Below are 13,216 nucleotides of genomic sequence, written 5' to 3'. Positions count from 1 at the left end.
ACACATGTCAGAGAATAAAAGGGAAGTGTCATTGACGCCTCATGTATTGAAATAGCATCTACTCTTTGGGCATGGCAGACTAGGCTTCACTTGAACTATTCTGCATTTTATTGGTAACATCCACTTCGTAAAACATTTCTTGCTTGACAAAACCGTTATACCTAGCAAACAAGATCATGGCAGAAATCTGAAAAACAAGCATGCTTAGCCTCATGACAGAAAGGTAGTGAAACTTCCACTTACGGGGCAACACGTGGAAATGGAGATAACTGAACACATCATGATTGGCAGGTCATTGTTCTCCACAGTCGCGGACTGGTATCCCTACTTCCCACTTGATGTAGATGTTTGGGGAATGGGCTGTAGGCAAATTGACACATGCACAGTTTCCCAAGTAGGGTCAGTATTGTGCATTCTCATCGTGTTTGTAATGCTTGAGAATTTGCTGTATACAAGCCTGGCAGTGCTTGTAGTTTCCCAGTTAGACAGTCATTATCTCCAGCTTTGTAGCCATCTAACACTCACGCAAAACAGCAGTCAGTGGGCTGGGGTTATAATGTCTCACCCTGTGAACAAAAGAGCCCCCTTAGCTGACGGCCAGAAATGTGTTTTGGTGTGCTGAAGATGCCTCATTTCTTGATTATGTGCAAGGACAGTAAATTCTGAAGACTACTAGCAAGAGCTATTCAAAACGAGCAATGTGGTCCTCTTCACTACCATTGGGCACACCCACAAGAATTGCTGCATCTGTGCCAATGGGGCATTTTTGATCATCATCTCTACAGCTCAGAGTTACACTGAGGTGACAAAAGTTGTGGGATGGCGGTATGCACATAAGCAGATGGGGGTAGTATCACGTACAAAGGTATAAAAGAGCAGTTCATCAGCAGAGCTTGTCGGTCGTACTCAGGTGATTCATTTGAAAAGGTTTATAACATGACTAAGACCGCACAATGAGAATTAACAGTCTTTGAATATGAAATGACAGTTGGAGATAGATGCAGGGGACATTCCATTTCAGAAGTCGTTAGAGGATTCAATGTTCAGAGATCCGCAGTGTCAAGAGTGTGCTGAGAATACAAAATTTCAGACATTAGCTCTCATCACGGCATTTTCGTGGAGATGTCAGCACTGAACAGAAGAACACTACTGCATGAAATAACCACAGGAATAAATACGGTACGTACGATGAACATTTATGTTAGGACAGTGTGGCGAAATTTGGCATTAACGGGCTATGGCAGAACAAGACAAACATCAGTGCCTTTGTTAACAGCACAATATTGCCATGGGATGAATTCTGTCATGAGGCCATATGAGATCGTGTTTTTGCCTGTCAGTTGTGAACATCTAACGGTTCCAAAGATGTGGTATTTTGTGATGACTTCAAGAAATGTAATTTGTTTTTGTGAAAACTCAGGCTATTATGTTGTGTCGATACAGGGAGGCTTCTCAGTTTCTTAGTTGTTCCTCGATTTCTGGCCACGATGAGTTGCATGTGAATGTTGTAAAGAGGTCATGTCATCCATGTTTTCCTATATAGGTCGTGGCATCTTGAGTGTATTTGTGCACGTGTCTCGGACTTCGTATATGTGATGAGGGTAAAAGGTGGATGTATTCTTTCATGCATAGTTTTTTCTGATTCAGTCTAATGTAAAGCATCCCTTCCTCTTCCCTTTTTGCGTACATATCTACCAGAAACTGTTGGAATAAACGGCGAGTATTGAGAATATGATTGTATGTTTCATTGTCTCTGATCATTAAGCGGTAAGCATAGAACTCCTTGGAAGTCATGTTTTTGTTTGTTTCTCTGCCTGTTTGCTTGTTTCGGGTTGGATTTTTTTCACATTAAAATGCTATCCGTCCTCTCTGTACAGAAATATCAATGGATATTGGAGGGCATCATACGAACAGTGTGTCTCTGCAATGTGTTGCAATCCTTCTCTCCGTCATTTTACAATTGCCACAGCTTGTGTTTCCGTTGTTCACCATTATGATGGCGACTTAGTCTATTTGAGCTGTGTTAAATAAACATTGGTATTCTCCATGTGGTCTTTTGTCGGCTCAAATTATAACTTCATAGTCATCAGAAGTCATTCAGTCTAGTGCTGTTTGAATATGTAACTCAGTTAATCGTATTCCTATAAGATTCTCTGTACATCTCGGACTGCTTACCATCCCAATCCACTGATATTTTTGCATTGTTGATCAGTTCCTGTTTCTTCATTTCAGATGAAATATACCTGCATAAATTTATAGTATTCTTTGGTAGTGGCAGTAATGATCCCATGGTGTGATAGATTTTTCCACGGAGGGAAAAACGTAATCGATTACATCTTTGTTAACATTGAAAAGAGTGACAGCAAAAGAAGTCATTTGCAAGCAGGCATTGTACGGTTTTATATTTTGAAGAAATTGTTTTCATTCTGGAGTTTCCCTGGTCATATAATGTAAAAATTACATGGAGGTGCTTTCAGTGGTGGTAACTGAATTTTTCCATTTGTGCAACAGAATCTTGGTGTGTCTCTACTGAATTTTTTTTTTTTTTGTGTTGCAGAATTAGCATATGTTATCTATTTTTTTCCAATTACGACATTTTTGTGTTTGTTACAGTGTTTTGTTGGGCTGTAGTGGAATGCTTCATTTGTCATGTTGTACTGTTTACTTTCCCTCATCTGCGCTTGCCGTAGGGTGATATTTCCCTGGCTGGATTGAATTCTCAGTCTTATATTATAAGATTGTCGCAATTCTTGAGTCTTCAATCTCTTCATTTCGTTGTTCTTCATTTTCTCTGCGTCTCAAGGTGCCCATTCTCATTCATTGGGAACCTAAATGTGCTTCACACTCTTTGTAGTTTTGCTTTTCTGCCTCTCTCTCTCTCTCTCTCTCTGTCCCTGGTGTCGTCGTCGTCGTCCCCCCCCCCCCCCCCCCCCCCCCCCCCCCCCGCCATTTTGCTCCAGAATGGGTGAGATCTCTTGGTTGTTTACATTTGGGCTTTGTCTAAAATATAAATCGGGTCAACTTTTTGTTCACAAATACACCAGGTACACTTTACACATTCTTCACACTTTATTTTAGATTTCTATTCAGTCACTGCTGTATCACGTAGATTACTCTCACTTCAATATGTGTTTTTATTCACTCATTGCAATAATTTTTCGGTTCCTCCATTCGTCACTGATAAGGAACTGACATTCAAACCCACGATGGGTCTTGCTTTGTGTACTCCTACCAATGGGCAGCACCACTAGTGGCGAACTCCATAACATAGCAAAAAGCCTTCGACTGGTCCACAGTGTACCAGAACATTGCACAACATTAGTGTGTGTTCTGGAAAGTTCCACAATGATATGGGATGGTCCTGAACATTCGAGAATCTTCCCTAATGTTCCAGACTATTCCTGAACATCTAGGATCATTTTGGAACATCGCGGAACATTGTGGAATGTTCTGGTGTGTTCTCGAATGTTCTCGAGGACAATACTACCGAGCCTTTATATCTTCAAAAGCATGCCCTTCAGGTAAAAACAGGAGCCTTCTTCATGGACGGGGGATAGTGGGCTACCACACCATAACTCACTTGATCACACTGGGACACGTTTCTTAGTTTAAGAAGCAGGCATATTGTACACTTATTTTTGTAATATATATTGATATTAATTATTTATATTCTACCAGAACTTGTCATTACCAAATTATTGTACCATATATGTAAAACAATGGCATTCTGTTTCGTGTATTTTTCATTAGTACACTACCTTACATCCCAAACATAACATAATGTTGTGCATACAGGGTGATTGAGCTGCTCCCACCAATGCCGTTTTACGCAACCTGCAATTTTATATCAGGCATTAAAAAACCACACGACAGATTTTCATAGCCTTTTGCTTGCTATACACAGAAAAACTGAACAGGACCTTTTTTGTAGGAAATTTAATGTAGTTACATTTTGTACTAAGGTATGTTTTTGATGGCAGCCATAGGTCAATCAAGAAAAAGGTAGAAAACTGACCTTCACATATCTGCACTCCCACGCTCATACCTCACCAGTCAGGATTTCTAGTATATTGTTCGTGGCATTCCCTCTCATCACTGTACAAATATCGCAAAAACAATTTCCCACTTTTGGCTTCATTGATGCCTTAGTAGGCCATTGACTTAGTCGAACACTTACAAATTGTAAAACTGATGTTTGTTATCACAAACTAACGTTGTGTGAATTTTAACCACAGAATAATTAAATCATAGTATTCATCGGGCCTTGTGCCCATGAAACTGTCATTATAAAGATTAAGTTTGAATTGAATTGTCAATGTAAATAGATTCACACACATTTGGTTTAATGATACTAACAGAACAACAGACTACACTGGTGGCATAATAGCCCACTCAGTAGAGACCAGAAAGGTCAGATGTAGGAAGTAACTTGTGTGGCCGAGTTCAAATCCCGGTGCTGGTACAACTTTTAATTCATTGCTTTGGCCTAAATAACTATCATAGGTAAAGGTGGTACTCAATACGTATCAGGAATACCACCTTTATACGGTTGATATTGTCACCTATGTCTCAGGTACAGGGGGGATTAACTCTTATTTTGCTCATTGGTACAATTCCAATATCGGAGAGCCTTGGCAATATTGATGTGAGTTAGAAGGGGAATAACAATGGGCTGAGGCCCAAGTTGGAATTTCTATGGGTGAGGGTGACATACTATAGGCTAGTCCGTGCAGTTGTGATATCTGCAGTGCCAGTACGGCATAACAGATAGCGCATCTGCCTAGTAAGCAGGAGACTTGGGTTCATATAGCGATGTTGGTACAAATTTTAATTCATTGCTTTCACCTACATGGTTATCATACACTGAAGAGCGAAAAAAACTGGTACACCTGCCTAATACGTGTAGCTTGCAGAATGGCCGCAACACAACGTGACATGGATTCAACTAATGTTTGAAATAGTGCTGGAGGGAAATGACAACATTAATACTGCAGGGCTGTCCATATATTGATAAGAGTATGAGGCAGTGGAGATCTTTCAATAGCATGTTGCAAGGTATCCCATATATGCTCAATAATGTTCATATCTGGGGAGTTTGATGGCCAGCGGAAGTGTTTAAACTCAGAAGAGTGTTCCTGGAGCCACTGTCTAGCAATTCTTGATGTGTGGGGTGTTGCATTGTCCTGCTGGAATTACTCAAGTCTGTCGGAATACAGAATGGACATGAATGGATACAGGTGATAAGACAGGATGGTTACGTACGTGTCCCCTGTCAGTCGTATCTAGATGTGTCAGGAGACCCATATCACTCCAACTGCACACGCTCCACACTATTACAGACCCTCCACCACCTTGAACAGTCCTTTACTGACATGCAGGGTCCATGGATTCATGGAGTTGTCTTCACACCCGTACACGTCCACCCACTAAATACAATTCAAAATGACTAATCCAACTAAGCAACATGTTTTCACTTGTCAACAATCCAATGTCTGTGTTGACGGGCCCACACGAGGCATAAAGCTTTGCGTCGTCCAGTCATCAAGGATATACGAGTGGGCCTTCGACTTCTAAAACCCATATCGATGACCATTCATTGAATGGTTTGCACGCTGACACTCGTTGATGGCCCAGCATTGAAATCTGCAGCAATTTGCAGAAGGGTTGCACGTCAGTCATTGTTGGCCCCATTCTTGCAGGATTTTTTTCCGGCCACAGTGGTGTCAGAGATTTTATGTTTAAGATTCCTGATATTCATGGTACACTCGTTAAATGGTCATATGGGAAAATCTCCACCTCATCGCTACATTGTAGATGCTATGTCCCATCGATCGTACACTGACTACAACACCACGTTCAAACCCACTTAAATCTTGATAGACTGTCATTGTAGCAGCAGTAACCGATCTAACTGCACCAGACTTTGTTGTCTTGTATAGGCGTTGCCGACCACAGCACCGTATTCTGCCTGTTTGCATATCTCTGTATTTGAATACACATGCCTATACCAGTTTCTTTGGTGCTTCAGTGTACACTGGAAATAGCTCATATGGTCAGAAAATTTGTACAGTGATAAGAGAGAGTGCCATAAATAACATACTAAAAATCATGACTGGTGAGAGAGACGGGTGGGGGGAGGTGGGGTTGTAGATAGTTTGAAGATGACTTTGGTGTGTTTTTCTTGAATAACTCTACTACTGTGACCTCCAGCAAAAACATATCCTAGTACAAAATTTAACAACATTAAATTTCCTACAAAAAGGTCTCGTTCATTGTTTCTGTTGGAATAATAGTTTCTGCGTAGCAACCGAGAGAAAATGGAAATCTCACACGTGGTTTTTGAAGGCCGGGTATAACATTACAGGCTGCAGAAAATGACACCAGTAGGGACAGCTGAACCACCCTGTATACTAAATAATAAATAGTACAGTATGATGACAGTACTTTCCGGGTAGTCTTCATTATACATTTGCCTAGATGATTATTGTATGTTTTACTACGAATGTGGACAAAAAGGTTGTCACACTCGTACATTTTAAGGAGCTGAACAAGTGCAAGACGGAGCTGCAGTACTGGCGCTCCAAGTCTCCCGCGAACCTGCCACTCTGCGTGTCGTGCGGTGTAGCAGTGGCACCCGCACCACCAGAGGACCTGCAGGCGCTGGCCAACCAGGGCGCACTGCCCCAGGGGCTGGACCTCGCCGCCGTCGACTTCGTACCCATCGCGGGCTCCGTCAACAACCCGCCCGCACCCGCCTCGGACTCGACCGATGCTGCGCCCCAGCAAGTGCCGCTGCAGCAGCCCCAGCCACAGGTGCAGGTCCAGCAATTGCAGCTGCAAGAGCCACAGACGCAGCTGAGGCAGCCCCCGATGTTGGCGGGTGCGAGCTCGGCGTCCCAGGAAGCAGAGGTGGCCACATCTGGCGCAGTTGCGGGGGCTGCGTCGCCGGCCTGCCAGGCGGTCCACGTGCAGCTGGCGACCCCCGTCGCGTGCCGGGCGTGTCCCTCCACAACAAAGAGGAAGGCACCGGGTGGCGACACTGCGCCCGAGCTCCAGGAGGAAGAGGCAGCCGTGACACCTGTGGCCGTGCGGCCCGGATCCCCCAGCACCGACGATGCAGACGGATCGGCCTCACCGAAACGGGTCCGCCGCCTGTCCAAGTGCAGAGGGAAGCGCCTGAAGGTGCAGTAATGGGTGGGGGCGTTCTCTCTCTCGTGAGGTTTTGTGGTGTTCTCTGCCGGGTCGGGAGCACGAGATTTTAGAGTCTGAAATCGCGCCTCTGCAGGAAAGTGCAGTTTGTCTGCAAATGTGCTTTTAAGTGGTTTGCTCATTGTACTAAGTAAAATAACCGTTCCATTCCATTATCGTGTCGAAATTCCGAGAAATTCAGTGGAGCAGTAGGAATAGTATTTTTGCAATCTTTGTAGGAAACCCCAGTGTCCCACCTGCAACCTTCACAATACCTGTGACAAGTTGATTAATACTGTGTCACTACACTTGCAGTCTGTAGCTTAATAGCTGTTGTCAGAATGTGACAAAATCTGTGTAGTTTCACTAATAAGCAGACAAGTCTTCACTTTGAAAGAGAACGGTGCTAGTGGCAGATAAAACTTGTGAAACCAAATAAATGTAAAAGTCTGTTCACACATGTGCACAATACTACCTGCTTCTGGCCAAACTGGAACTATCACGTGTTGACCAAAAACTCTCGTGCTCCCTGCTGCCGGCATACTAGACGAAATTAGCACAGTTTTTGAGGAAACTGGAAAGGAAGCTAACATTGGTTTCACAATTGGCCTGTTTTAATCTGCACGATATATCTGGTCGTTGAACAGATATTAAAAATTTTTAACTGAAATTACTACCAATGATTTTAGGCATCAACTTTTAGCCCTCACTTTTACAAACTGGTGCACTGTAAATTAAAGCTCACTCATTAATGAGATGCACAAGATAAAAACTTGAAATTGTCTAAAAATGATCAACATTAACACAGTGTGCTGTTACTTGTATAAGTGAGAGATGAAAACTGTGGCTTAAAATTCAGAGTAACTTCTTGGTAAGATAGAAGACTGTGAGGCGCAGCTTCGAAAACACTGTATTGCTGCACCTGCTAGAACAGGACTTTGGCTAAACAAATGCTCCACATCGTTGCGCATAATAAAATTCAAAAACAAAGGGCAAGTGGTACGTGCATTGTTTAATGAAGGAAGATATAGATATTTTTAGAAATGTTAGTCTGACAAATTTTAGGAGAAATGGTCATTTTGGTGTGTGGATGCTCTACTACTCCTTGCACTGTGATTTTACTATTCTCCAAAACATGAGTTACATTGAAGCATAGCTTTTGATTGGAGTGAGCAAAGAAAACATCTCTGTAAATAAATTTATGCCTTAAGAAATTACGTTAGGAAATATTTTGTTAGGAATCTTGATAAGGGAATATGCCTGTAAGGTTTTATAAGAATTCTGCCATGTTACAAAACTATTTATTTGGTTAAGGAATCATTGGGCTACGCATTTTTTCTGTAGTATATTAGTGCTTGAAGAAATGTTTTAAGGAAAGTCATAGTTGTTGTATTGAACTGAGCCAGTTGTTAGACTTTTGTGTGCATGAAAATGCAGTAGGCAGTAATACAATCAACAACACTACAATATTTATTTGCAGCAAAGAATCTCATCTGCTAAATGTTAACAGCTTTTACACAGTTGCTTGCGGACAGTTTGATCGTTGTAGCTCGATTATAGCAAGACGAGTGTGAGAGTTCTGTTTCAATATACAACCTTTGCAGTAGCTGCTCCTGCAGTTTTTTGCTTGATGTTAAACAGGAAATAGTCATCAGTATGCAAAAAGCTTCTTAAGTCTTTCTAACTTTTTGACAGTTGTGCTACAGCAGTGTTTATTTTATGATAAAATGCATCCCTTAGTATCGTAGGCAGTCAGGGATGTGCGAGAAATGTTTATTTTTGTGTAAAATGGTTCGTTGCTGCCTGAATTGGACCTCTTGTTGGAGGTTGGTGACATTTTGTGGAAGGTAAAGTGTTTACTGACTTTTAGGCACTGCCTCTCGGTGTGTGTGTGTGTGTGTGTGTGTGTGTGTGTGTGTGTGTGTGTGTGTGTGTGTGTGTAATATAAATAAGAAAATGTGTGGACTACTATAAGTACCTACTTTTTGTAACTGTAGTATTATATTGCCAGCAGTTTCTCCAAAACATGTTTGCTGTGTGGTTAGTTTACTGTGAGTGTTTAACAATAAATTCTGTATAAACATGTGAATATTAGATATTATATTTACCATCACAATACAGTATTTTTCTTTTTTCTTCAGAATATAACCTAACTTCCAATCTCTTATGTTGACAGTAATGTGTGTTCTATGATAGGATTTCTTCTATCTGTACATGCAGAAAATACGAACTCTTTGTTTTGTACAAATATCAGAACAGGTGCACCACAAATTTAAAAAAAGTATTGTAGCCTACTTACTGTACTTGCCACAACTATCATCCTGTTGTAGACTGGTCACTTCGGTAAGCTGTGGCACCTTTGTAATTTTTGACCTAGCTTGTAAGCTGTAGAGTAAAATTTCTTGCTGTTATACGCAATTCAGGCAGGTGCTCGTCGATATTGAGGAATGTTGTTCGGTCATGAATTTACATTTCGATTACTGTGATAGATGGAAGGGAAGTGCACATCCCATTTTTTGTTACAAAGGTACCACAGTTTAGAGACCAGCACTCAGGAATTACTTAAAAATATTTTTGTTAGTGTCACTGGCAGATGTTTGCTTCAGTGGTCTGAAATATAGAGCAACATACATTATTTTAACTAGTGGTAACATACTGTATGTTAATAAAGTACATGATATGAGTAGTAGTTTGACTATATGAGTGATGCACATTGAAGAGACCAAAAGGGATAAATTTGATTGGTAGAGTTATAAGACTACTATAACGTTTGTCTAGAAGTGACCTTGAAAAATTTAAAAAAGATTTTATTCTCACTTTTTACTTGTATTGCAAAATGTTTTCAGATGTTGTGTGTTTAAGGTCAATATGTATGTGGATTGATTCTCCAGTCTTTATTTCCAGGGGCACGTGATAGTTATGTTACATACATGTGTACATGGAAAGTAGAGCTTTAAAAATATATATATAAATATACGTACATATATTTTATGATCCCAGTCTGTGTGTGTGTGTGTGTGTGTGTGTGTGTGTGTGTGTGTGTGTTGCTTGAGTAGAAGTGTTGCAGTGAGATGGGGCACTCAGTTTTATATTTTGAAGTCTACTGATATATCTTTAAATGAAAGCCATGACACAAAGAAAGTGAGTTGTACAAGATATTTTAGTTCAACAGTTGAGCATACAAGCATGGATGTGTGTATGTACATACTACTATGATCTCTAATAAACTGGATATATTAAATATGAACTTATTTGTTTTGCTTTTTACCCACTCTGTCAGTGATGGGGTTTAACTGTATGGTTCTGAGAAGTGATATTTTTGGGAGACAAGTTAGCGAGATAAATTTCATGACTGTGCTTTTGGAAAGAAATGCACCTTAATAATGCCCAAATTGACATTTAGGTGTGTATTTACTGAACTGTCAACAGAGAACTCAGAAATGGTGTCATGAATTTATCGTGGGAATAAACATAATCAGACAGCTTTGTGTTGCTCTGAAAGTGCTTTTCACTTTGAAACATACCGTATGTGCACGAATATAGGCCACACTTTTTTCCTGAAATTTTGACATGAAAAATTGTGGTGTAGCATATAATGTTTACCCCTCTGATCATAAATAGTAGATTTCTAAATGACACGCACACATATCTTGAGAGTTGAAATTAATTCCATTACTAGTTACTTTTGTAAATCATCAGACTTGAGAAGAAAATAGCAGTAAACCATGTTTGCAAATACTATAGCTGTTCATGAAAAAAGAAATCTCTGAATTTTAAGCATCACATGTACATATTTACACACTGCATTTCCCTATATTATTTACTATTGTGGTGTTTGGCATATCAAAATAGAATGGGCTTTGCCAGCATTCCCTATTAGGAAATGTAAATAAAAATTTTGCACTGAACCTAGGTCACATAACACAGGAAAGATATCAAACTGTTTTCATTAAGCTCAGGGCAGGTATTGCGCAATTGTAGTTATGTGATAAACAGAACCCCCGCCCATATGGAACTTTAAATTTAATTGGCAAAAAGTTACTTTTGTGCTATTTTGCAGCTCTCAATTTGAATCATTTCAAATGTAGTGGCATATCCATATTTCCTGTTTCCACACATGGATATTTGCACTTTTGCCCTCAAATGAACACTGGGACTTCTCGAAGTGTTTAAGTTTCCCCCCACTTGGACACCACTGGTATATTTTTATTTATTTATTTATTTATTTATTTATTTTTTATTTTTTTTTTCGCCTGTGTGAAACCTGTGTCCAACTTCCCATAACCTGTGTGGCTTTGCACAATGTATAGCTGATAACTTGAAGTGGCTCAGTTATGTGAGGTTGGCAACATAATTTAGTGTCTGCATCTTGTACAAAGTAATAGTACTTCGCAATAGGAGGTAAATTCAATAGTGCAGCCCACATTCAAAATTTACTTTTTTCTATAATCCCGCTTCAAAAGTGTAGGTGTTGCCTATATTCATACAAATACTGGAACTGCGCAATGCTGTCGTCCAGCGGACATTATTTTTTGCAAGGGTTCATTTATATTTTAAGTTACCTCGTTGTGGTCATCTTGGAATAGTCTGCAACCCCCTGACATGTTAAATATTCTTATCTGTAGAATAACTTAATTTTTACTAAAAACCAGGACTGCATCTTCGGTTTTTACTGGGGACCTTCTGGATAAAGAATAACAAGTGCTTTTTCAATAAATACATACATATATAAATTATTGACATAAACTTCTGATCATTGGTATTCCTTGACAGCATGGCTGGCGCAGAAGATATTGCCATCTTTGACTACTTTGTGCATCAAGACTTCCAAGCATGTCCTTCACTCTCATAATTCTGCTAATAAAGTTTGTTCACTTATATTCGAAATTAGTGAGAGATTTCACTTTGTCAACAAAAACAAGGGCGATGTACTTGAGGACAATATTATGGAAATGGAAGAGGATGAAGATGAAGAAGAAATGGGAGATACAATACTGCGTGAAGAGTTTGACAGAGCATTGAAAGACCTGAGTTGAAACAAGGCCCCGGGAGTAGACAACATTCCATTAGAACTACTGATGGCCTTGGGAGAGCCAGTCATGACTAAACTCTACCATCTGGTGAGCAAGATGTACGAGACAGGCGAAATACCCTCAGACTTCAAGAAGAATATAATAATTCCAATCCCAAAGAAAGCAGGTGTTGACAGATGTGAAAATTACCGAACTATCAGTTTAATAAGTCACAGCTGCAAAATACTAACGCGAATTCTTTAGAGACGAATGGAAAAGCTGGTAGAAGCGGACCTCGGGGAAGATCAGTTTGGATTCCGTAGAAATGTTGGAACACGTGAGGCAATACTGACCTTACGACTTATCTTAGAAGAAAGATTAAGAAAAGGCAAACCTACGTTTCTAGCATTTGTAGACTTAGAGAAAGCTTTTGACAATGTTAACTGGAATACTCTCTTTCAAATTCTAAAGGTGGCAGGGGTAAAATACAGGGAGCGAAAGGCTATTTACAATTCGTACGGAAACCAGATGGCAGTTATAAGAGTCGAGGGACATGAAAGGGAAGCAGTGGTTGGGAAGGGAGTGAGACAGGGTTGTAGCCTCTCCCCGATGTTATTCAATCTGTATATTGAGCAAGCAGTAAAGGAAACAAAAGAAAAATTCGGAGTAGGTATTAAAATTCATGGAGAAGAAGTAAAAACTTTGAGGTTTGCCGATGACATTGTAATTCTGTCAGAGACAGCAAAGGACTTGGAAGAACAATTGAATGGAATGGTTAGTGTCTTGAAAGGAGGATATAAGACGAACATCAACAAAAGCAAAACGAGGATAATGGAATGTAGTCAAATTAAATCGGGTGATCCTGAGGGAATTAGATTAGGAAATGAGACACTTAAAGTAGTAAAGGAGTTTTGCTATTTAGGGAGTAAAATAACTGATGATGGTCGAAGTAGAGAGGATATAAAATGTAGACTGGCAATGGCAAGGAAATCGTTTCTGAAGAAGAGAAATTTGTT

The 13,216-nt window shown here is 40.2% G+C and overlaps 1 protein-coding gene across 2 annotated transcripts in view; it reads left to right on the top strand.

The window, feature by feature from the left end:
- LOC126428297 (F-box only protein 28) overlaps positions 1–10,435 on the top strand; it is a 92,870-nt gene extending 82,435 nt beyond the window's left edge. For both annotated transcript variants that reach the window (XM_050090219.1, XM_050090218.1), the window contains exon 7: positions 6,541–10,435. In XM_050090219.1, coding sequence (XP_049946176.1) covers positions 6,541–7,191 — 651 coding nt within the window. In that variant the 3' untranslated portion in view covers positions 7,192–10,435. The remainder of the gene's footprint in view (positions 1–6,540) is intronic.
- The last annotated feature ends 2,781 nt before the right edge of the window (positions 10,436–13,216 follow it).

This window comes from Schistocerca serialis, chromosome 12 (genome assembly GCF_023864345.2).
Source record: "Schistocerca serialis cubense isolate TAMUIC-IGC-003099 chromosome 12, iqSchSeri2.2, whole genome shotgun sequence".
Taxonomy (NCBI): Eukaryota; Metazoa; Arthropoda; class Insecta; order Orthoptera; family Acrididae; genus Schistocerca; species Schistocerca serialis.
The sequence above is the reverse complement of the archived record's forward strand: the minus strand, read 5'-3'. Positions and strand labels throughout refer to the sequence as shown.